The 27,908-nt window shown below is 34.4% G+C and overlaps 1 protein-coding gene across 1 annotated transcript in view; it reads left to right on the top strand.

Moving 5' to 3' along the window:
• LOC144434118 (uncharacterized) overlaps positions 1–24,775 on the top strand; it is a 29,261-nt gene extending 4,486 nt beyond the window's left edge. The window contains exons 4-15 of the mRNA XM_078122574.1: positions 2,423–2,582; positions 4,792–4,871; positions 12,953–13,067; positions 14,930–15,031; positions 16,369–16,419; positions 18,182–18,223; positions 20,375–20,671; positions 21,048–21,282; positions 22,055–22,210; positions 22,830–22,979; positions 23,370–24,610; positions 24,746–24,775. Of these exons, the coding sequence (XP_077978700.1) occupies positions 2,423–2,582; positions 4,792–4,871; positions 12,953–13,067; positions 14,930–15,031; positions 16,369–16,419; positions 18,182–18,223; positions 20,375–20,671; positions 21,048–21,282; positions 22,055–22,210; positions 22,830–22,979; positions 23,370–24,610; positions 24,746–24,775 (2,659 nt within the window). The remainder of the gene's footprint in view (positions 1–2,422; positions 2,583–4,791; positions 4,872–12,952; positions 13,068–14,929; positions 15,032–16,368; positions 16,420–18,181; positions 18,224–20,374; positions 20,672–21,047; positions 21,283–22,054; positions 22,211–22,829; positions 22,980–23,369; positions 24,611–24,745) is intronic.
• Positions 24,776–27,908: the final 3,133 nt, after the last annotated feature.

Here is a 27,908-nt window from a genome sequence, read left to right as displayed (position 1 = left end):
GTGTATGAAGCTACAGAAGTATGGATTATATGGTCCATTTGATACTCAGTATAAGGTTGGCTCATATTTCACATGTTTCTGTTTTTACCAATCTCATGCAGAGTTTTTGAACTAATGCCAAACGTTTGTGAGCACTTAGATTGAATAATACTGTATGTGATGTTTCAGAGAGCCACGCAAATTACCAGTATTAAAAGTATTGGATTTATGAATCGGTAAAAAGTAGTCTTATTTCATCAGACATCTTTTATGAAACTGTGTGTGCAACGTACTTGTGTTCATTGTTGATAGTACAGTATTAGGTAGATATGGTTAACACTTCAGATATATGCTGACTCATTCAGCAGTAAAGGAAAAAATGGATGATTGTAACATACTGTTACCAGTGAAGTCATTGAAGTCTGGGAATATGTGCATAAAAAGTTACTATTTTTCACAGACTTCAATAACGCCAGTGGTAGAAATGCATATGTTACTTTCATGTTCTAAGCTGGGGAATATATACAATACATGTCATCAACTGGTGAAACCCTTGGGTATATACACCATATGCTAAAATATGTATAATCCTGTACTATTCAAAGCGGGAGAAGAAAACTGAACTGTTTGTAGCCTTTGCAAATAATCAATCATTAAATCAAGATTTGAATTCTTCAAAGTGGTACAAAAAATGAGTCACTCTGTTAAAATTTTATTGAAATTAATGAAAAATTTATTGAAAATTTGATTTATTACCAGTTATTATTAGAAGAAAAGAGTGGGTTTTTTTTTTTCCATGTGCATGCCCTTTTTTAAAATTAATGTAATTGAGTTGTAGTACAGTTAATTCAATAAGAATAATTGACATTTCAAATTAAAAATGTCCGGTAGCAATATGGTTGACTACAATACAAAAACGTGTGCATGATTGATGTCATAATTAATATGTCAATAATATGTAACATGTTTCACCTTTGGCAGTAATTGCCTGTTTGGTACAAACTGATTTTAATAGAATTATGATCAGCTGAGTTTTAAAATTTACATATTGCTTTCATGTCATAATTATAGTCATTGAAAGGGTTTTAAATACTGGTTTGTTTTGATAGGAAAGTGAGAGAGAGAGAAAGCTAATTGAATCACATACACAAAAATAGCTTGTCTTTGGTTGCTACATATGTCATTGCTTTGCACTGTGGATTGGGTTTCTAAAGTCACTATAGTTCACTCACAGTAATGCTAATCTCTATAAATCAAGTTAAAAATAAGCAAGAAAACACACACACACACACACACACACACACACACATACATACATACATACACACACAACATATGCTTTATAAATGTCATTATCAAGATGAACATCACACATATACCATACACACATATACTCACATACACACACACACATACTCATACATACACACACACACACATACACACACACACAACATATGCTTTATAAATGTCATTATCAAGATGAACATCACACATACCATACACACATATACTCACATACACACACATACTCATACACACACACACACACACACACACACACACACACACACACACACACACACACACTATACACAAAAGATGACTGAAAACACATAAGACTCAAGAGACTAGTGTTACAGAAAGAGGTACCAGTGTATTGGCTGGATGTAGATGTATACAATACCCCAGAGATGTAGTCTGGATGTCAACGTGGTCTGTAAATCATAACGATACCGTATAGGTAGACTGAGAGATTTGTTACATAAACTCATATCACCAGCTACATGATGAGTATTCAGACCAGACAGCATTGTCTAGTCTGAAAACAAATCCTTGGGCTAAGAGGAGATAAAATGGCTGTTGACTTAGTCTTCAGTTGCCCTATGAAGAAAAAGATATGCTAAATTCTGGACTTTCATACAATGTAAACCTAGAAAGAGAAATACTCTCAGTTTCCCAGTCCTACAATCTACAGAGTGACTGAGGTACTAGGGACTGTATATAGAGAGACATCCAGGGTGATAGAGGAATGTGGTTTCTTATATGTACATGATTGTACAGCATGTTTTTGTCAGTGTTTTTGCTAAGGTTGGGGAACCTGGTAACAGAAAGGGGAATATGGTAAAACTGACATAGTTTCCTGTACATTGTACCATTAATTTGATGGCCTGGAACCCCAGTAAAATGACCAGGGAACTCAGGTAGATTTTACCTGCTTATCGCCTTTAAAAAACCCCACTGTAGCTGCATTGACAATCGGTGAAATCCATGAATTAACAGGTCTATTGATACATTTGTAAATATTTTCACAGTATTAGTTGTCATTTATTGTGATGTAAGTCATTGATACAAGCTTAGAACACAAATATATATATAGAAAGACTGCTTTAGGGACTGTATACCAATTTAACTAACTGTCTTGGCTATTGTCTCTTCACAGTATAAATTGCCTAGATTTAGATGAAGACATCACAACAAAGTTGTTCACCATATTTGATAGCAGTGGTGATGGTGTTATCAAATGGAGAGAGTGTTTAGCTGGTTTGTCATTGTGTGTGTGTGGATCACTCAGGGAAAAGTCCACTGCATTGTTCAAACTGGTAAGTCTGAACAGCTATTGATTTTGTTAATGTTTGCATATGATAATGATGTGTCTCCAAGCAAACAATATTTATTCTATGTCTGAGCTGCCAGAATCCGATGATGTGGGTTCAAGTATAGACAGTGGTGTGGTGCGCTTTATGCTGTACCTTCCAATGTCTATGGATCAAGACTGCTTACAGCAATAGTAAATACATGTCTTTCCAAGCAAACGATTTATGTTATGTCTGAGCTGCAGAAGACTGAAGTTAATGTGGTTTCAAGGCTCATAGAAATAGTTCACATGTGGTTATATCCCATAATAGGTTCTAATCCTACTGATATGATAGTTTTTGGGTTGAGATGGGGGTAAGGCAAAATCAGGGATGGGGGTGGGGCTGGGGTGGGAGTGGGGCTGGAGGGTTGGGGGCTAAACCCATACTTTCAGTATGGTCTAAACATGAATAAAATTACCCCATTTTTCCAACACAAGATGAGGCTTTCATAGGTCCATTGTTCAGTCATTATATCTCGAGTATTTTAAAATAGCCCCAACTTTGTTTAGTTCAATTTATTTTTTTCAACATGTAATAATTCCCCGGGGAAGTACTAAATCATGTTTAACCTTTAATACAAAGCTCAAATGAAAATGAAATCAATAAATAGCCTTCTACAATGGCCACTTATTACTTCACTTTGAACTTGAAACTATCATTTTATGAATTGACTGAGTATTACTATTAAATAAAGGGGCAAGTCAGAGTCTGTAACTTGAAATGATTCTTGGTCTGTGATTCAAAACATCAAATAATGCCAAGTTACAGCTGCCAAAACATTGCACTGACGAACTCATGTATGATGTAAAAATCATGATGCAATATTTTTGGTGTACTCGGCTGCACCTGTATTTTCTTTTGACATGGTTTGCTTGTAAATATATATATAACTTACAGTGTGTATTTTGTGTTGTATTTGGCTACAGATTACCATGACTCTACTCACCGAGAAACCTCAATTGCTGATCTTGGAATCAGTAGTACATTAAACTAATTGAAGTTTATGTCAGGTGGGGGGACAGAGATACTATAAGTTATCACACAAATGTTAGACTCATTGCTCATTACATGATAACATTATTCGAACTCGTGTGAAATTAGCTGTACTGCAAATGCTTGCTTCATCCAACCAAATTTTCCTCACTCTACACTATACCCCAAGGGTATGGATTACATCTTTGTATTCAAATAGTCACACTCTTCTCTTATATAGGGTAGCCTTATTTGAATTCCATCAGTGACCTGTACTGCACACATGGTTGCCTATGGCCTCATCTAACCTATTTTGTTCACTCCAGTGGGCATTTATACCATATATAATCTAAAGAAGCTTTTGGTAGGGGTTTGCACGGTACTGGTACCTGTTTCAGATTTTAGTGCTGTCAGCTTGTTTTTTACATTGTAGTGTAAAATACTAAGAGGATAATATTGTATGATTGATTACTTGCACATACATGTAATGTCGGTATTTGCACTGCAGTGCAATGATACATTAAAACATTATTGCAAACTTGTATGCAAATGAGGACATGATCATTTACATGTATATTAAATTACTTGCACACAGTTATATTTTTCATGAAATTTGCTATTTTGGATAAATATATAAAGTAAATAACAACTGTCATGAATCGTGAGTGTCAGTGTGTGGGTACTCAGGGGGGGGGGATATTTGCACTCATGCTAGAGGAGTTTCTGTTGTACTTTCACCTGTTCCACATGTGATTTAAAAGTAAGGCTTTAGAGAACACTGCAAGTACTTATAAGTACCCAAGTGTGCCACAAGTACTTGCAGTCATTCTCAATCATCAATGCCTCGTTGTCTTCTGTCATAAACCAATGCTTTTCAAAACACAAATTTCATCATGTTTACATCAGTTGTAAACCAAAGAATCCATATCTTGTGAGTTATTAATATATATAATAGATTATATGATATATAGAAAACTGACATTCTCACATAGAGTCACAAGACAGTATACATTTCTCATATCACCTTGAAAGATAATAAGTCTGGAAGGACCGTACATTAACCAGTGTTGCTGTAAAGACGATATAATTTCTTTATGACTACGAATGAATTAATGCTTTTAAAAATATTGTAGATTTTGCCATTATCATTAATTAAGGTATATTGTAATAAATCATACTACTATGTTTTCTCTAATTTCAGTTTAGATTATCCAGTAGTAAAGGACTAACTCCAGCTGTGTTACAGGGTATACTGAAGATTACGCTAGATGCTGCCTTAAGGTAAAGTATCATATTTATAAATAATCATATTTTATTTATGTCCCTACAAATTTGTCTCTAATGGACAAATTGTATTGTTGGCAAAACTCTGGGAATAGGAAACTAGGACAATGGCAGAGCAACTATTGGTAAGCTAACCTGGACACAGACTGAAACTATTAAATGTGATATGTTGATATAAGCTATCAATGGATGTTAATGTAATTACACTCACAGTAGGGTGACATCTCTTCAATTGCAAGTTTTTCTCAAGTGGTGGCACATTTAACCTTATTCAGTGTTTACACTATTGTGATTACAGAGTGATTATATCCACATAACCAAGACACCGCTATCACTCACGTGTGCAATCTATCATATACACAACAACAGTAACTTTACGTTCTGTCCGTTTCAATTTGCTGATAGCACATTTTCCATATTAAAACCTGACTAAGTTTGACTAGAAAAAAAAACTTGTGCAAATGAATCATCAAATTCTAACTTGGTTATGGAAAAGAAAACATAAACCAGATAATGAAATGTTAACATCATGAAATGAAAGAGGATAAAAGAAGGTAGAAATAATATCCTCACAATTCAAAATTTAGACTCAAAATTCTATAAATCATAATGCACAGATCTGACACTAATGGACATACTAAATCATTCACTATATAATGAGTAATAACTGTCTACAAGTGATTTAGTTCATAATAGTAAGTAGGGAAACTGAACTCCCAGTTATAAGACACAAACTAAAACTATCTGTTACAGCGACAGTTGTGACATGTTGATATAAGCTATTGAATGGACACTGGTTTAATTGTACTCACAGTAAGGTGGCATTTCTGATGACTTCGATGATCTTGCAGTGTCCATTTTTGGTGAATTCTAGTGTTTGGGTGTTAGGTTTGCTCAACGGAGGCACCACTATTACCCACTTGTGTAGTTGACCACATTGAATAGCTATTATAGTTTTAGTTTGTGTCTGTCTATTAAAAAATGAGCTGAAAGCTTGGTTTCCACAGTAGTAAGTAAGTACAAGTTCATAACGTTCTTCATGGAATTCTCAGTACCTGTAATAGCATTTTACCTCATACTAGAGGGTCAAAATTGCTAGTAATGCATGTGTTGTGCTTGGAGTGGAAGTAATGATGTTGACCAGGTATAAATCGAATGATAGTCATTTTGATGACATACCTACCGATAGGTGTTAACATTCTAATTCAGGTGATGAGAATTCTCTGTCAAAATGGTGTTAATATATGTATGTACATTTCACAAGATCCTCGTTCTGTCACCCCTGGGATAGAAAGTCAATCAGACTACTCAATCATCAATTTGTACATACATGTAGTTTAGATCTGACCTTTTACAACAACTTATGATACATATATCCTGTCTCATTTACAATACAAATCAACACCACTCACATACATCTGAAGTCAGACAAAATAAGTAACTATCATTTTGAGTACATGGGTGACCAGTATCTTTAGTATTTCTCTATCAATCATTACAAAAGTTGTTGTGGAGGATGTAAAAAAAACCCACATTTTGTGTTTTCATCAACATCACAACGACCACACAGATGTCCACAATAGATGCAACTACAGTGATAGGTATTCAATATGTGTAATAGATCACTTAACAAGGCTAACAAGAATGTACACTTGATGGACACAGAGGTGTAAGTGCTATTCCTAAATAACCAATTTGTTTTCTAAAATTGTACAACTTTCTGCACCCACCCTGTGTTTGTACTACTTGTGAATGCATTCTATTATGTTTCTGTGTCACATTGGTGTATGTTAACACCTAGTGTAAGATTACATTCTTACTTGTAGATAGATAGATAGATAAATGGATAAATAAATAAATAAATAAATAAATAAATAAATAAATAAATACCGTGAGTGTGTTTTTCTTATAAAACTGACATACTTGATAGTTTGTATCATGTCAACAACTTGGCAAAAACAAACATGAACAATAGTAACATTCAGGAAATAAGTAACCTGGAAACCAGTTATACCCCTTGATGTGTTATTGTTAGTCACAGCTTACCAACACTTTATATGAATAGTGAAGGTAGCTTTAATGATAGCCTAGAAAACTTGTCACGGTCTTACCACATCTCAGCTATCCAAACCACCCAGCTGCTTGTTGGGGTCACTCCTGGGGTTGGAGGTGGGGGTACTTTGACTGTTTTTTACTAGTGTTGTAGTCATTCAAGACTACAGGTAGCATAAAGATATCTAGTTGGATTAGTTGCTTTGCTAAACATGCCTACTGTCAAATGTCAATTACATGTACCTGATATCAATATGTATTCACAACCCTATGACATAAGACAATTTACTGTAATTCATCATTGGCGTAACTTGACATGTAATTCGGATAATGTCAACTTGATTGAATTAGCATTCACCTCTAGAGATGAAATTTACATAATTTATTCATGCGTGTATGCAGGTTCGTATTAAATATTCATACACCTATAAACAGCTGGCCACTGAAAAGATTTCAGAAGATTTCAGTTTCTCTCCAATTTTAATGCGTCTCAATGTACTTAATGTATTATGTTAACGTTTTTGAAATTTAATTGTTATAAAAATGATATTTTAAAATTCAGTGTGATTAAAACTAAATAGCAGGATAATTAGCCAGGAATAAAGGTATTCTTTAACTCTCTATCACACACTACTCTGAAAGAATAGATCAGCCACTTGTCATGCTTTGCATAACATCTAAGGTTGTTAAAGATTTGATTATAATACAGCTATTCTTCATGCATATATGAACACAAGTGTGTGTGCTTGTGTTTTTGTGTGTGAACACGTGTGTGTATGTATGTATGTATGTATGTATGTATGTATGTATGTATGTATGTATGTATGTGTGTGTGTATATATATGTGTGTGTGCGTGTGTGTGTGTGTGCATGTCTACATATTTACATTAATGCATTGCATGAATATGTACATATGTATACATGAGGTGGATGCATACATATATGTCTGTGCATATATGCATATATGTGCGTATATATGTGTACATGAATGAATGCATGCATGCATATACATGATGGATGAATATATATACAGATTGGTGCATACGTATGCACATATGTGTAGATGCCTACATGTGTGTATATATTGTGTATGTCTGTACATATATGTCTGGTGTGTACCTGTATAAACTGTTAACACATTTGTGTATTTGGTAAGTACAGGCAATGTAATATGTTTATATGTTTATGCTGTGATAGAGATATATATTATATAGTATATATATGTACTTCAGAGTCAACCCAACTCAGAATATCAACATTTCTTTTTTCAGTGACTTTTAATGTATCATATTACTTCCAACTGACACATGTCAATCATATCCCAGTTTAATATCTACCTGGTGACAGCTGATCAAAAGACATGATTAGAAAACTAATAAATTCTCTCTTGGACTGTCAATTTTACTTTGTTTAATCTTGATTCAATCTGATTAAAATCAGATGTAGTGTACACTCGAGATTTCTTTTTTGGCTTACATTTTACTGTTGTTTGTTCTTTTGTGAGCTCTCATTACATATATAGGACAAAATACCATAGGTTTTCCAGAGCCACACAAGAGTGCTGAGTGAATTCACTCAACCAATGAAAATGTATAATACGCCAAAACGGGTACAGTTCTTCAGTTTACTCTGTTCAAAAAGAACACGAGCACAGAGCACAGACAACAGTGTTATCATTATTGTTTGGTCGTCCTCTTTCTTTCAGTTTTAAACATTAAGTGTTATATTGTAAAACGGATTCTGGTTGCATGGCTACTCGTATGTATGAGATTGGGTTCGGGGTATGCTATAGTGTCAGATGTATGTAACGAGCATTCACTGAAGAACAAGTGACAGTAAACGTAATGTCCAAAAAGAAATTGCGAGTATACACTACATCAGAATTTAATCAGATTGATCTAGATTGTGAAAGAAAGAGTGAACGTTTGGAAATACAGACTAGTCTACAGGCATCAGCTATCAAAATTCATACGTAAGGCTTCACATAAATGTTAACAGGTGAATTTTCTCCATCAAATATTAAAACCTCCGAATCTAAAATATTAGTTTATATCATACAACTGTACATAATATAAAGGATTAATCTTGTGTTATATTTTCTTGTTGCAAATTTTGCTTACTATTAAATGCACGTGACCAAATTTAATTTCAAGACTTGATAAAATTAGTTATCAGTAAAATTAAACTATGTAAATACAATTTTAAGCCCATTAAATTTTTTTTTTTTCAATTTCCCGTAATATTAATCCTCATATATTATACCAAATTTCCAATGCTATAATACTAAATCATTCCTCATAAACTTTAATTTATGATTTTAAAAGAATCTAAAATTATGGAAGCGTAAACATTTTATTTTAAAAAAAATCTAAATTTATGGAGACATATTAAGTACGATGTAATATATTAACCCATTGACATTATTAGGAACTCATGTTAACAGAGCAGTCGTAAAAGTCAACAGCTTTCCCATACTAAAAGGTTTTAGAAATATACTGCAATAATAGTCATTGTTAGCGTGTCAGCTTATTACACATTGTTTTTGATTGATAGATTTACTTTATACACAAATCATACTGGGTTAACAATTCTATGACAAGTCCACATTTCTATACTGTATCAATAACGAAAAGTAGCTCTCCATTGTATCCACTGTAACCTTCAGATCATGTTCGATTCATGACACATCGGATGTTTACATCTGTTTTGTCATTGCCATGGTAACAAGGAGAGATAAAATGAGATGATATGATCCGATGACATGAACACAGGCACTTGACTATTAGGAGTAGGTTTTCCCATTAGCTTAAAACATAACCTCTACATACATGTATGATACATTTAATTGTTAATGATGTATTTACCAAGTGTAAAGAGGTGATAAGAGAATATAGAACAATATGTACGATCAATAATACAACATACGTAGTAAAGTTGTCCATTAGATCAATGCTCACACTTTTTTCTTTTTGTTGGTGTAATTGTTTTTGATAAAATTCACCATTTCAGAATACTTTAAATATTTTAAGATTGATTGTAATATGATGACACAGTGTTTAGTGACCTAATTCTTGTTTGTATTATCTGAAGGGTTAAAGGTCATCTCTAAGGTCGTGTGCCCTTTTTGCTTCATAATTTTTCCATGGAAAAATATTTCATTATATGTACTCAACATCATATGTGCTGTATTATATATTTGTAGATATTTTTCAAACTAGAGAAAGCATGGTTGCCCTGAATAGACAAATTGGTAGAAGCCAAGATACACAGAAAGTTAAAGAATTGCAGGGGTCTAAAAATATAATGAATTTATTACAGGAGGTGGTTGTGTTGGGAAAAGATTTGGGGAAGGTTTACAGTTACAAATGTGACCACATTTATGATTTAAGAGTGATTCAACCTCAATATGTGAGCTGGGTCAAGATCACAAAAAAAGTTATTAAATTAGTTTTTACAACCCCTAGTATATGCCACACCTGTTAATAGGTGCCAAGCATTATTTTGTATGTTTTGAATTTCCATGCAATCGATGATAACAAGACTATAACTGTACCAATATATATACTACACCTTGATAGTTATACATCTAAATATATGTACAAATGTAGTTGTATGTGTTTCAGTGCTGGATTTATTTTCGCCAAATTTTATATGTGCCAAATTTTTTTCTGTGAAAATAAGTCCCTCTAACATACATTGTACTTTATGAGTTTATCTGTTTTGAAAAGTGTCACCAACAGTTGTACTGAAGTAAATATGGCTGGCTGATCAGATATGTTATTTACAAGTATAGTCGACAATGTAGTGCCTACCTTCTCCATGTACTGTCCACCAAATTCAAGTGCACCCCAAATATCCTAAATTGCCATCACTAAATTGTTCACATTCCAAAATAAATACATTACAGTTACTGTAGTACTTAGTTCAACCATTGACGATACCATAATTCTAGCCACAGCTGATACCTTAATATCTTTATTCTGATTTGTTAATAAAAGATGGAAAAGTTAAAACCCAGTGTTGATTGTATTGGCATATAGATAATTTTTTTTGATGGTTGATATCATCCATAAACACCCTAATATTATGTCAATGTCAGTGCATGCATACATATAACGACCAGTCTGAATATGTGGATAAAAAAGCATGGTATATCGGAGATTCATTACCAGCTAATGTTGAAGGAGAGAGGTTACATACTTGTACGAATAGGAGGGGGTTGGGGATGGGGGATTGCTGGCAAAAATTCAGTCACTATGCAACCATAATGTTATGTTGAATAAAATCATTCTGGATCTAATATGATTGACAAGACAAGCAGATCATAAAAAGTGATATGTATATATGTACTCTTTGAAAGCACCAGGTGGATAAAACAGTAATTCTGCCACTGTGACACAGTTACATGTCTATTACCTTTAACCAAAGCATGCGGAACAGTTACATAAACACGATATATAATTATATTTATTTTTCTAATATCAGAATTAACATATGAAATATTTAGATGAATTTTGTCTGCATTAAATATTCTTTGTAAACTCTAAAATTATGGTTTGCATAATGCTAGACTTAATATAAGAAAGAAATTCACCATATTATATTATATTTTATAATTAATGAATTTTGTGAATTTGTCATAAATCATTTTTTCAATTTCCTAACTGGCATACTATTACCGGTACAGATGCAATAATGGTTACTTTTATAGACAATAACAAGATAGAAAAGTATATTTACATCTAAGAGTAAATTATGCCATCTACAATGTAGCATTAACATTGTAGAATTTAGAAAGACAAATACTAGCCTGTTTCCAGTGCTGTTGAGATATATAGCTAAGCCCTTACATCATTTCGCGATGTATCTCAAAGTTGAAGTCAGAGACTAGACAAATACATGTAGCACTAAGTTATATATATATAGACAGTTGTCTGATGATCGTGCAATGCGTGAAACTCCGAGTTACAACCAAGAAAGAGTTCCAGTACTACCAAAACTATTGCGCTCTGCCACTGCGGTATAGAGCACTGTCTTAGCAGATTGATACTCACCGAGTAACTATAGTAGTATATATATATAAATATAGTAGTTCATATTATCATCACCCTGTTACAAGAGTAGATGTAGTTTCAAGAGATGAGATAGAATTCCTTATTCTACATTTACCATACTTGTAAGATGCAAAATGCATGATAAACCTAAGAATACAGTTGACATGTGAAACACTGAATTATTATTGTGTAGAGAGCTTCTTTAATTTGTTGAATTATTTACCCATGTTAACATCTGTGTTATCAAGTTACATGTTTGTACTAATTTCATTTCATTTCATGCATTATATCAATGCCCAGTTTCATAGAGACATATATACAATCATCATTGTAATGTGAGAATCATTGATAGCATCTATTATGTATGACATTGTACTAATAACAGAAACCCTGTATGGGTAGTCTAAAATAAAAATGATGTTTACTACATTGAGCACAAAGTACTGTACAAGTTTTTTATAACTCCCTGCGGAGCATACTATCTCAGTTGCCGCCATTAGCACTGAGAATAGAATTCATGAATCAAACTATTTCCTTTACATGTACATGTACATAGCAGCCTCTATCCCACACATCATCATTCCCACACGTAGCAACCTGTTCTTCACTTAGCAACCTCTGTTCTTCATGTAGCAACATCATTCCTACACATAGCAACATCATTCCTACACATTGCAACCTTTATCCTTCACATAGCAACCTCTGTTTTTCATGTAGCAACATCATTCCTACACATGATAGCAACCTTTCTCCTACACATAGCAACCTGTCATGCACATAGCAACTGCTCACATTCACACAGCAACTTCTACTATGATCCTTCACATAGCACTCTCTACCCTTCACATAGCAACCTACTCATAGCAACCTCTATTGTATGAGTTCAGTTAACATTGGTAAACAAACAAACAAAAATGGCTACTATAAAAGTTTGAAGTATTTATCTATCAAATTTTTTCATCTTTTTTTCAGAGTTTACAGTGCTGATGTTACTAGTAACAATGGGTGTGGTGTGGTATTACTCAACACTGAAGCCATTGTTAATGACATTGTCAGGGAGATATATCAGTCTGAAGAGTATACACAGGTAAGAGATAATGTGATGCAAGTTTGACCAATCAGCTTAAGCTATGTATATGACAATCATGTGACACAAATTTGACCAATCAGCTGGAATTATATGTATGTGTTTATACATGATAATCATGTGACACAAATTTGACCAATCAGCTTGAGTTGTGTGTACATCATGACTTCCATTCTTGTAAGGGCTCATGATTCAATCTCAGGTTCTCACTTTAGTATCATTTGAGCCATACAGATTAGATCATTCTGTTGTTTAATACCAACTATTTTTTATACAGGTAGCTCTACTGCTACCAGACTACTTTTTCAACCATATTTTAATCTGACATTGGCCTTTGTGTTTTTGTGTAAAGTATCATGTAGTGTAATTTTGTCACCAATCAGCATCTGTTATTTGCTGTAACCGCCAGTCAGATGAGATGCATGTATATTATCCTTATCATGTGACACAAATCTAACCAATTAGCTTGAGGCATGTCATAGCTGCCTTACAACAAATTTTGACCACTTGTCATATAAATAGGCATATTTGGGTGGTCTATAGTCAGGATTATTAAAAATTAGTGTACAAATTCATAAATCAATATTTAATTGAAAATGTGTTTTATTACACATATAAAAAATAAAATGTTAGAATTTGAACTGTGAAGTATACAGAGGTTGAATCAATCAATCGATCAATCAATCAATCAATCAATCAATCAATCAATCAATCAATCAATCAATCAACCAATCAATCAATCAATCGATTAGTCAATCAATCAGTCAGTGTGAGTGTATTTTTAAAGGAATCATGAAATGAAAATCTAGATGGTTTTGATCTGATGCCGGATGGTAGATTGTTCCAACAAACTATCAAAAGAGTTGTGAACAGGAATAGAAAGAGTTCTTCCTGTTATTCTGTATTGCATGTTTTACAGGGAGATATGCACATTTAGTAATGGTTCCATGGTTTCCAATTCTGCAATAGACATAATTTTATATATTCTATCAAGTACCATTATCAGCCAACCTTGTGTGTAATGTGAAGAATTCAATTTATTCATTTGATTTGTTCACTACCATGGCAACCTGCCTTGTTACCATGGAAACTAATCTAAATGTCTTTAAAGTGTGTGATGTTGGAGGTGTACAGATGTGCATGTATTTTATAGATATCTCTAGTATTATGTAATTTTGAGCAACGAAAAGCAGGCAAGGTTTTGAACTGATTTTCCTGTATGTAGGTAATTTATAGTTTAACAGTTTCTATTTCTATTCAGGAAATCCCTGCTGACTGTTAATGAAACTTAGCTTTATATGCAATCATAGAATTTATGACAGCCTGTGTAGTAGATAGACTAGTAATGATTATCAAATTATGCTTTGATGAATTTTGTAAGTGTCAGCACAGCAACATAGAAGTATTACATTGTTGATCAATGTTCACAGTAAAAAAAAGGGTGAGATTTGGTGGTCAATAGAATTGACTAAATAAACTCTAACCAGTGTGCCCGCTTATCTAAGCCAATTATGCACTGATGCACACGATTTCCAGTGACACATCAAAATTTGGTGTTCTCCTATCTCTTACTATGTGGTGACTCACAAGAAATGCCAGTTTTTATCATACTGACACATGACAACAAAGTTTGGCTGTCACTGAGTAGAGGGCACACTGACTCTAACCCAGCTCAGCAACTTTAAGAAATAAGCCAATTACTTGTTAAACTTTGAGTCCATTCCAACAAGTTTAACAGTGTCTCAGTTAACAAATACACACTTCCATTTCAATGTCTCGGTGAAACAAATACATGTAGACATGATTAGAAGTTTAATTATTACTATTAAATGAATATTGTTTCTTTTCTCTTTTTTTTACAGGAGGGTAAACTTTTCCTAGCTGGTTTCCAAAAGTTTGTCGAAAACAATCCTCGCATTCCAAATTCCATGTTTCATTATGAAGCAAGTACATACCATAAAAAGGTAAAATGGAACAGTATATTCATAACTTTTAATCAATTTTAGATGAATATATTCCTTCCCTTTGTTAATCCTATAAAGATTACATATTTTTTAGGATATAATGAGTTTGGAGGAACCATTAATTTGTTATTAAAAGGTACCTGTAGTTTTTTAATACAATAAAGGTTTCCAGAATTACGCAAAAATATACCCTACATTGCAATGGAGAACTATTGGAAGTAGCTAAAGTAAAATCTTGAAAAATGAAGAAAGTGAATGGTTGATATTGCTAGCTACCAGCTTACTAACATATACAACTCTGAATACAAAGAGTTGAAGGGAGGATGGCAAAAGATATTGTAGTCAGAACCCCTTGATTACTCAAGTGGTGAATAACAGTCTGATGGGCAGGATGCAAGCCTACCACAGTGTGTATGTGAAAACGTCCTCAACATTTAGTTTCAGGTTGATATTCTAGAACAAGACTGTTCAGTTGTATAACCAAAGTCCTTAAAGCAGAAGGATACCTTGTGAATTCACTATGTTTGATAAAAACTTGCTGACATCAATCAGAACTTAGGTGGAAATGACTTGCAGGCCTTGGTAGGGAACTCTCATTAAAGTATTGATATACAATGACGATAACAATTGAAACAGTTGACAGCAAGTTTAACAGAAGTTGCCTGACAATGCCTATGCACCACTTCTGCCTAATGCCTAAGTTCTGATCGACATACGCGTAAATTCTATACTGGTAATTGAAAGTGCACGAAACCAACACTTTTTGTCTTGTTGAACATACAAGTTTTTATTAAACATAGTGAATTCACAACGTACCCTTTCCCTATAAAGAGACGTGGGCCAGCTGTAAACAATATTTTTATCCTGTACATAAACCTATCATATTTAAGTATCATATTTAAGTTGACTTGTGCCTTAAAATGCATACAACATCTCTATATAATGTTAAAAGTTTATGCGTGTGTATTTTCTCTATGATTGTGATGTAGATGGAAATTTTGGCTGCATCCAAAAAATATGTCATTGAATCATTCATTTAAGATGCTTATAATGTAAAATAAGAGTTAAATCTTGATTGGCTGCCAAGAAATACTTTTGAAACGTTTGACTTACGTAAGAAGCTTATATACAAGTAAGACAAAAAGGGAATCGTGATTGCCACACTAAGATGAGTAAGAGGTACAATGTAACATCTATGGTTAACTTAAACTTTTACAGTGTAAATGGTAAAATACATATGACATTTATTGTAACATAGCTTCATTTGCTAGCTGCTATGCTTTTCTGCAGTAATGACATTCTTATGCCATCTCTTCTATTCATTTATCCCACCTCAGCCTAAGACAGTGGAGATTGTGCAACCTACGCTGGTTGTCCAACAAACCTCGGTAAGAATTGCAACACATCACTGTAGAGTAGACTATCAAGTCTATCTATGTAGTTGCACAAGCTAAACACTGTGGTAACTTATTGAGTGATGTGTGATATATTCATGGAACTACATGTAGGTTTTACTGTCAATATTCTCCCAAGACCATGTAGTACAGCTCAAGATTGCCTTTCCAGTGTGCTAGCTCTACGTAACCTTGTGTTAACACAGCTACTAATAGAGCTGGTGTAGGCATCATGTTGGTAACTCATGCTGGTGAAGTTGTAGTGCCAGTCTGGTTGCACTGTTGAAGTTGTAGTGCCATCCTGATGTAGCACTTAATTAGCCTGATGTTACATAGGGTTGGAGCAGACATCATATTGCTAACACATGCTGGTGAAGTGTTAGTGCCAACCTGGTTGCACTATTGAAGTTTTAGTGCCAGTCTGGTTGTAGCACTGAGCTAGCCCAACAGCTAACCTGATACCAGTCAAGCTGGAAAGTGGTCTCAATGAGCTGCACTGCACTGGCACAATCTTCATAATTTACATATCAAAATTCCCAGAAGTTTCTGTAACAAAGTAATACGTTATAATACAAATTCAATCTTGATTTTGAGAAAATCACATATTCACACTCACTACTTTATAATGGCCATGGGGAGAACTCTTGACAGTGTTATCTGATTGTAATGTTTCATTATCATAACAGTAACATTCATTCTTCTGTGCCACTTACCAAACATTTTTCACCATCTGTATTTCTTTTGAGCGCTGTTTCATCACTTTCTTAAAAATCATAGAAATAGATTCTATTGTATATTTACATATTTTTAAGCACATTAAAATATCACCTGTGTGTATTGAAAAGCAAAAAATAATTTTATTGCAAAAGACTTAAATATCTGAATATAGTAACTTGTTTGTTTGGTTGGATGGTGGTGAAAAGTGATGGAGGAGGGTGGTAACCTCTTAATTAAAGGGGAATGCTACTTCAGGTATTTTCATAAACACTTGGATTCACATTCATCGTTCATACTCAACTTGTTTCATATTCATTGTTCTCGCAGTAGTCTAGCAACACCTCATTGGAGTTAGAAGAAATACACTACATATATGAACAGTGAATATTCATGACTCATTAGTGATTAATGTCATTTGAATAATCATCAATGTTCATTGTTCATCTAATATTTGCTAAGTCCCAATAGCCAACAGTGGACTATTGTTAGGACAACGGCGGTGAACAAGTGTGTCAATTTGATGTTTCTTCACAATCACATGATATTTATGCAATGGAAAGCTTGAAATGACTGTCAAGAACCCAACGTTTATTGAAATACATTGAAGGGACAATCTCCTTTCCATTTAGGGTAGAAAAAAGATAAAATCAATGAATGAACATGACAGTTCTACAGGACCACATGTCAGTGGATTGTCATGCCATCATACCCAATAAGTATGGCTATATTTCTATACACACAATACTAGTAGTAGTCCACAACAGGACATAGTCTGCTCAGGTGTAATATTGTCTTGATATGAAAAAAAAAACACTAAAAGTTTTAGCTCAAAAGTTATAGTACAGTAACTTTATGTTACATTCAGTGCATTTGCATAGTTGATAGTTTTAGACACTTCACCATTTCCTGTCTCATTTCTTGTCACCACTACTAATACCCTGATTAACACTGTTTACCAGTTGTATATCTCACCACATACCATCTTTACTAAAACATGGTATAATTTCCCCCCTCTATTCCATGCTGTTTACCTGTATAGGAAGTGGACTCTTCTGAGGAGAGTGACTCTCATTCCCAGGTGGTAAGACAATATTAGTCAAAATTTTGAAGTGTAAATTTGCATAAGCTCTCACTTTTCACCTGTCGTCACAAATAACTGTCTGTATTCTATTCTATTTGTGTTTATTTCGTGGGATAATGCACTTTTATGTTGCTTTATAGTGTAGTGAAGTGTACATGTATATGCGTAAATAGATGAAAATAAATAAAGTTGTCAACTTCTTGAATCAGCATAGATATTTTTTAAGACTCACAATTTCTGGTTAAAGTGGCCATATAAATGACAAGTGAGTATTTATTTTGGATTTTTTTTATTCATAAAACAACTTTGGTATGTTTTCCCAACTTGAAAAAGAATGTGAAACATCATATACCAAGTCCTTGCTTGTAACTCAGTAAATTGTCAAAAATTAAAACAACGTATAAAGTGTTTGTTATTGTACGTACAATAACATAGGAAAACATAGAATTGTCTTATGAATAAAAAAATCTCAAATAAAAACTCATTTGTCATCCATATGGCCACTTTAAGAAATTTCATTTTTTGCCCAAAATTTAGATTGAATTTCAGATATAGCAACTGTATTTGTCATTTTTTTCACAGATTTAGATATCAGCAACTCTGTCATTTGATAGAGTTGTCTGCTGCCCTCACAGTTTGTCTGTCAATATCATGTCGTATGTTTTAGAGTTGTTTGCTGCCCTCACCTGTTTATGTCTAGCTCCATTCCAGATAAAACTGTCTGTGCGATCCATTAGCTAGCCTGTCCAAGGCACTGGATCCTTGAATACATTTTTGTATGCTAGCACTTAATTGTCTACTAAGGATAGTTGATGAGAGCTAGCATCATTACAGATCCAGTACCATGGACAGGGTTGCTGATGGATGGCTATGGTATTAGCTTTTAATTGTGAATGCACCCCTTGTGTTATAGTTCAGAATTATCTGCTGCAAACACAGTTGATCTTAGTCACCTTTACATGTTACGGTGTCGGGTTGTCTGCTGCCACCACAGTTCATCAGTGTATCTCATTATTTTGTTTTAGGACAAAAGTAGAGCAGCACACATACATTTGTTGTCTACTTTTTATTAGAGAGCTTCTAAATTACTGTATTCCTCTTTGCCCTTTCCCAATCTGTAACTAGCTAATTTGAATACAGATGCTCATTGTAAAGTCTGTCTAGTGTCCAGTATAGTACTGTACACTCTAAAGTCAGTCCAGTGTCCAGTATAGTACTGTACACTCTAAAGTCAGTCTAGAATCCAGTATAGTACTGTACACTCATAGCATTTGCTTTGTTTGCATGTTTTCCTCTTTTCACAACTATTATAATGTGAGTATTATAATGTAAGTGTAATTTTAATGTTTTAACATCGTTGCCAGTCTTACAGCAACATAAAAGCTTGGCTTATTAGTGTGTGTCATTAGTTTAGTGTTTTCTGTAATATTACAAGTTGGTAACATTTTTAAATATCCAAGTAATAAAACATTATGCTAACAGTTTGCTAAACATTCATACGTGAATTTGGAAAGTTTCTTTTTCAAAATTAGAAAAATTACATAATTGGTAAAAGTGATAAAATTCATGTGATTTTTCTTCACCAACCAGCTTCAAATTATGTCTCAAAAACTATAAAATCATTTAACATATTGCAAGAATTTTATTGACTCTGGGTTCATGGTATCAAATGAAAATTTCAATTCACAGAATCAGAAAGTTTTTTGGACGCGAAATCCCAAATGTTCACTGTCTGTCTTGTCAGTATGATCAGGGATGTACTTTAAATGGATGACATGTGATAACAGTCCATTGTATTACACCACTGCTGACAATACTGATGACATGTAAGTGAAAATTTGTGATTTGTGATTTTTGTTTGACTCAGTGAGTAGAATTTTTTATTTGATTCACTGAACTATTGTTACACAATATAGCAATCTTAGTATATTTATACATCCCCATCATTTAAGCAAATGGAGCATTCCAGCACCATTTACAATAGGACAATTCTAAATATTCAAAGAACATAGGGTGGTATAGCTTGTAAAGTGAGCCATTCTAAGCAATACTTTTAACATGTATGATTGCTTCTGATTTCTTTCTCTGGTCACAAACACCGGTGATTAGGCCTAATCAGTTGACACTTCTACTTTCCTTTTTACGTCACAGATTAAAGCTACAGTTATTGCTAACAAAGCTGCCGAGAGATTGAGCCCAACATCTTCAACCGTTCAAACATACATTTGGACTAATGTATTCCCAGAAAAAATGAAGATTCCATACTCTCGTAGCAAGCATGCTGCCTGCCATCACAATGGCTGTGTCTACCTGTATGGTGGTCGGGATGTCAATACTACGCTGAAAGACTTATGGAAATATGATATTAATTGTAATGTGTGGACTCTACTCAAATGCAGTGGAGATGTACCCCCAGCATTGCAAGAACATTCAATGGTGCCATATAAGGTATGTAATTTGAATATCACATTGCCATATAGGGTATTTGTATGTAATTTGCATATCATATTGCCATATATGGTATTGTATGTAATTTGAATATCATATTGCCATATAAGGTAGTGCTTGTAATTTGAATATCATATTGCCATATTAGGTAAAAATGTAGTAGAGATCTGCCCATATATGGGGAAATGACAACCTTCCAGGATTGTGTATCATGTTTTTGCTGCTGTGTTTAGTAATAGTACTGTGCCTTAAAAAGATGAAAACTATTTCATAGGGGTTTTCTAAGAATTCAAATAATTATGATAATATTTGCATCTGATTGAAGTATCAGTGCAGGTTTTTGAAAACAAAACAAAAATTCTGTTTTGCTTTCCAGGATAAGATTTATATATTTGGTGGTGAGTTTGGATTTGGTAGTTCAGATGAAACACCACTATGGATTTACAGTACAGAGGAGAAACACTGGCGTAAACACACCATAGACTCAGAAGTACGTATGCCAGTCAGTCGACGTGGTCACACTGCAGTTATTTACAATGGTGCTTTACATGTATTTGGTGGATACGTGGATTTAAAGGGATCTACCAATGAATTCTGGACTTACGATTTAGGTAAGTGAAAGGAAAAGATTTCATGTTAGAATGGAAATCTGACTTCTCACTTCTGTTATTCCTGTTTGATTTTGTTTGAGGAGGCTGAAACATTTGTTGTTGTGTACACTCCTATAATTACTTGTTACAAACTGATTGACAAGAGCGCCACCAACGATGAATCTTGTAGGCTAACAGGAGTTCTCCCCAGTTGTTATAAAAGGATGATAGTTGGTTATTAATATTCATTGATGTGGTAACTCAGGTAGGGGATTCTTGTGGGATGTGATAAATACTTAGCTGGTAATACTTTTCACAGAACATGCCTGAAACAATTGAAAAAACTGGTAGTCTTCCCAATGTAAACTTCTTGCAAAGTTTCTGACTTAACTTGCCTCTTTAAGTTGATGAGTACTTACATCATTCATTGCGATTACATATTAATTCATGATTTTACTGAGAAGACAGTTTGGAACATACAACTGACAGTCTATATTTGGACATAGGGTATGAAACAGATCATTTATTGCACTGTTATGAATATGTTACTTTCTTAGGCATGCAGCTCAGAGAGTCTAGTAATTCCACAGTACATTTAGTAGTAGAGGGTCAAAATAGAACAAGAAGGTTGACTTATTAAATTTCACATACATCTATAGCTATGTATACGTAGCACTGGAGTGAGTCATTGTGTTAACCAAGATATCGTGATGAATATCAGGCACCTAGGCTAGCATCTACGTTGAAACATTAAGTTTCAGGTAATGATAATTGCTGTGTTTTGTTATTTTAGAGGGTAATTCATGGCATTTGAACTATGACAGTCAATTAGATGACAGTCCATGTGCCAGACATTGTCACAGTGCTACAGTCCATGGTAAAGATATGTGGATTTATGGTGGACTTGCTAATCTTACTGCCAAGGGGGATTTATGGAAATGGAATTTTGGTAAGTATATTGGTCGATGTCTTAGTTGATGAGAAGGCTATACTTATTAAGGGAATACATTTTACCCACCAAAAATATGCTCAATATCTTTTAACAGTGAAGTATGGGCTCTGATCCAATGTTTAATGTAGTATGCACAGTGGAAAGAACGGTCTCAAAATTTCGCTGCAACTCTGTTCAAGAAAACCTATTTGTTTATTTAAGCAAGAAAAAATGGAGGAGGGGATGGGCGGGGGGGGGGGGGGGTTGTCACCTGGCAAGTTTTTAAGTAACAATCAAAATATTATGATCTTAAAATTAACCCCTTTTAGAATCGTAAATGTTCACCGAATACTATAACCATGCACAGAGTAATTTCATTAAATTTGAAGACCAAGTGTGGCACAGCACAAGAATTAGACCTATACACATTTCACTTTTAGATATGAAGAAAGACATACCATTGAATATAATGTACATGTAATAGAATACTGTTTACTTCAATAGAATCAAAGTGTTACTATTTCCACAGTTTCCATAATGGCGATTACAGAATTTGGTTAAATTTCAGTTCTGGATTTCAAGTGCTATGAATATTGAATATGGCAATATAATCATTCACATTTGTTTATCTGTGTAGAAACAAGAAGATGGAGTCGCATCCGTTATCGACAAGGTCCTGGAGATCTTCATGGTCATTCTGTTGTCAAGGTTACTGATGGGATGCTAGTGTTTGGAGGAGAGGATGGTGATGGGCATGTCAAGAATGATCTATGGAAATTCACCTTTGGTGAGTGGATTGATTGTCTTGGCAAGGGCATTGTGGATGAAAGTTATCAAATAATTCACCCAAAATGTTGAAAATTTCAATTGCCTGAATCAGAAACTTTCTGTCACAAAAAGTGAAATGTGTTGGTGAAATGCACAGTAAATACTCAATGGAAATGATGATATTTGACCACAAAAAAACAAACAAGTGGAACATGAGTTGAGAACTCCTTGAAAAGCAAAGTGTATGTATTCTAACATGCTGCATACAGTGGTCAACCACAGGACAAGAACATAGTCCCTGGGAAACAGAGCTAGAAGTACTAAGGTCATCGAACTACACAGATACTAAAAAAAATGTAAGATAAGTTACCGATACCATGCTAATAATAATTTATTTCATTGCCTGTAGATACCCATGTTTGGCAGAAGTTAACGTGCTTCAATCAAATCTCACCCCCGCCAAGAAGCAGACATGTTGCCATCACCATAGCAACAACAGTCAACCAATCACCAAAGTCAGAACGAGCACATTCAGTACCAAATTTACAAGGTCGTCACAAACCATCCATGGCAGCTATTAGTGAAATAGAGGCAGACGAAAAGTTACAACGACCATATTCCTCCCCTCCATCATTGTACTCTCAGGAATCACACTATTTTAGGAATCGGGTTTATCCGTTATCGCCGGAAAACGAAACTAAGGAAATCAAAGGGTATCACAACGAATCATTTGTCAGCGACAAGGAATCAGAAAACGTCCAACTTTGTGAAACGTTAAGTGATGTTAAAATAAGGACAGAGGAGGATACTGGCGAGGTACTTACAAATTCTAAAGGTGCTGTGGAGGTTGAAATGTTGATAGATTTAGAAGATGATTCCATAGACGTACCGTGTTTGAACCCTACACAGGAACATGAACCGCAAATGATCAGTCCTACAGCAGAGAAAATGAATTTGGAGAATGTTTCTAGTCACGGGGACTCACAGTGCAATACATTTTGTCCAGAATCCGAAACACAGGGAAGCCATATTTATACTGAAGTTCAGGGGCAGTGCAGTGATACTACACACCAAACAAGACATCAGGTGTTCACAAAAAGATCTTCAGAGACTGCGAACGACCCCGCTTTACCTGGGGTTGTACGAGTTGAAATCGATTCCTCAGACGTGCAAGAAAAAGTGATTTCCAATACTACTGAGATTGATGAATCCAAAATAGACATTCCTGACGATATCAAACTCTTAGACAGTGACACGACAACAACAGTGCAGTCACACAGTCCAAGTCAGTCACATGACGATACCGTCCAATCAGATTCTTTGTTGAATCCACCTGATCACACCAAGCAATTGAATTCATGGACACAAGGATTATCATCACATGACTACTCCAGCCAATCAGGACAGCGCTCACAACTTGAAAATTCAAGTATTACCCAATCAGAAATCAGGACAGAAAATGTACTTAAATATAGTCACAATGCTTCACCAGCAGTGGAGGAAACAAGACCAAAATTACATGGCAGGTCGAACACACTACAACATGTAGCAATGACTTTAAATTTACCCCCAAATACTCATAATAATGTGCCAAATACTGATCACTTTGTTGTCAGCGGAAAGGAAATGACGCAAGAGAGACCAGTTATTGTAAGTTTGTTTTCATTAATTTCATTTTAATAACACTCCAATGTTCAAAGCCTGTGGTTGTAAAATAATGGTGTTAATATCAAAAAGTAAAATCAAGTTGAATGTAACTTAAATTGTAATCATGACTTTATGCAGAGATCCCAGTCACAAAGTGGTCTCACATGATATAGCAACTAAAACAACAACAAGATGTCATAGATTCAAATATTTAAGTGTTATTCCCCAATATTTTTCTTCGTTCAGCCAAGGAAAATACAAGTGACCTAAGGGGGCCTTTGTCACTGTGAGTTGCTAAACAAGTAGTGACAACCCTTAGGTCATCAGATTTTTCCAGCTGAATGAAGAAAAATATTGGAGAATACCATAATTATACCAGCGCCAGCAATATGAAAGAAAAATAGGGGAAAGTAATGGCAGTTGTGAACGCTTCGACTCATATTTCAAACACAGCAGAACCAGTAACGCAGAGAACGACCAGCGTATATATTCCATATATTTGGCTTATGCATGGTATAATATGAAAAGTCTAAAAAATACACCTGTGGAAACCTAACCAAGGTAGTGTACATGTTAAAAGCCTTGTTAGGGACAAGATCAGTAGTTATAATATAGTACTAATGTTTGAACATGGGATTGAATTATGGGCCTTTAATGCCTTACAAACTTCAATACATATTCCATGTATGTTGGCAATCATATCAATTTACTAAAACCTCAAAAGATCAAATCTTATTTGATTCATTAAAAAAATGTTTCTATATGTTTTCTCTCACCAGAGTTCCAATGGTGAAACTACTATGTTTTTCATCCTTGGTGGTCGAGAACAAGACACCAATATATTAAACCAGTACACAATGCCTATAGGTGTCTGGAGATGTGATATACTAACAGGTATGGATAAAATAATTTTATGTCGTATGTGTTGTGTTTTGTTCGATTATTTTAATGCTAAAACTACTACAATAATCACACTCAAGCGAGTAAAGATTGCATGATACTTGAAAGACATCAAAGATGACATTTACATTCTGTAAATGATCTGGCTTCACGTGATTACTGAGCTTTTGAAAATGGGTATCTGATAGGACAGGGTTGTTATGTGACAGGTTAATACTAATATGCTAATTGTGACCAAATTACTACATTCACTTCTTCTTTTACACAGTTGATAGTATTTTGAATTTGTGATTTCTCTACAGGGAAACCCTCGATTCAACAAATCCAAAGACTAATGGCTGAAAGACATGGCTGAGATGAACAAGTATTACCAATTCTCATTGGACAGGTCCTAGTATTCATCCAATCAACAGACACAGAACATTCAAAGAACCAATAAGAGGGTATTCTCAGTTACAGGAAAATATCATTCACAGGTTATATTTACAAAGATGTGTGCAAATTTGACAGTGTGGCCAGTGAGGGCGCTATCCTGTCAAGTCTTTCATCAACTCAAGTCAGTCCGTTGCAAGATTTTGACTATCACCAAGTATAATCAAGCCATGCAGTTATGAAGAAGTTGGGAGGCAATGGAAATTGTTGTATATATACCTGTCAGAAGTGTTTGTAAAATTTGTAATGTCATGTGGTAATATTGGCCACCTCAAGAAACACATTCCAACTGGGCTAGCATGATCGGGCTAGCCCAGTGCTAACATTGAGTTGTAAAAAATTGTAAAACAAAATACAACAAAACAAAGCAAAAAATTATTAATTATTTTCCCCACCCCACCCCTCCCTATCGTTCCAGTGGTTATTGTATTTTATAGGTTTGAATTGTTATACAGTAAATTGGTTGTAATGTGAATTCTTGCACAGCTAAAATGTATCAGTTCTGAAACAAAGTGGTGGCAGGCCTGGTACATGTATGAGCAGCAGGCCTGTGCAGTTATAATGGATTCAGTCCTGAGGCAGGCCTGATAGCTCATGACTGTGGCAGGCCTGCTGGGACATGCCTGTGGCCAGCCTTGTCTGAGAGGCCTGTAGCAAGCCTGATGGTTATGGGCTGTGACACTGACAGGCCACTGGGTCGGGGCTGTAACAGGTCTGACCTGACAGGCCTGTAGCATGCTAGTTCAATGTGACAGACCAATCCTGTTACAGGCATGTGGATTTTTAGCTGTGTACTATATTTAGAATGCAGATTTGAAATGTGGAGGTTTGTCATGTGACAAATAAGGATGCACAACAAAGTAACACAGTAAATATTATTTGACAATGAAAACATGTTCAGTTGTCTCTAAGTTAGACTGCTTTTTCTCAAAACATTAGAAAACTTACAAAATTACACCAGCTGTTTAAGTAATAGAAATAGTTCATTAGTTTACATGTTATTTATGTAATGTATATGTGTTGTATGTTAGTGTAGCTAATGTGTTGTGTATTTTAATTTTATCAAGAATGTACTGTAAAATATAAATAAACATTCCATTTTTTAGTAAATGTAAGTAGTACTTTAAATGTGGTAAAATTTCATGAATATCTTGTTTTGCTGTAATACAGTTAAGGTAGTCTGCACCTCAGGGACAAATTTCCTAGAATACCAGATCTCTACAAATGTTGTTGTATGAACACTTGTTCCTGGTCCTTTTGAAATAATGAAAGAAATTGGGGGTTCACCATCTTGTTTTCAAGGAAATCATAAATCTTTAATATTCCCATAGAGTTAATATAGTATTTGGCGGCCATGTTGGATTCTAAAATGACAAAATTTTGATGTCATTTTGACCTCTATTTCAAAGACTTGTCCGGTGACCCCACGTTTTTTTCCTTGATTTGAACTGAGAATAAGTTGGTGTTTTCTTGTACAAAGCAACACAAAAAAATTTAAAGAGTTTGTTTCTATCTGAGGTGCTTTCTATGTTAAGCTAGTACTTGTGTTTATGGCTGCACTGTATAAGAATGCCATGAAGTGGTGGCCACTTTAAACAGATGTACAGATGCATTTCAATGTGAAAGGGACACTGTCTGTAACTGATACAAAATACTAAATTAATACACAATACACAGTTTTTGAAGCAGATCTGATAAATCAAAGTGTGCTAAATGTATAGTAAACAAGAGTTAAACTCGGATGTTTACTTTGAATTTATTGGAGGCTGAAATATTACGTCATAATGTAATTTGTGTTTCATAAATCATTTGCTGGAGTTTTGTTTCTTGTTCCTTGTAAGTGTATGAAATGTTTACATAATGGCATGCAACACTTTCTGTATTTGTAAAGTCTGGACTAAGTTATAGGTTCAGCTATTCAATTATGACGATAGATGAGGGTGAACAACTAAAAACAAAAGAAATCCAT

Source organism: Glandiceps talaboti, chromosome 4 (assembly GCF_964340395.1).
Source record: "Glandiceps talaboti chromosome 4, keGlaTala1.1, whole genome shotgun sequence".
NCBI lineage: Eukaryota > Metazoa > Hemichordata > Enteropneusta > Spengelidae > Glandiceps > Glandiceps talaboti.
The sequence above is the reverse complement of the archived record's forward strand: the minus strand, read 5'-3'. Positions and strand labels throughout refer to the sequence as shown.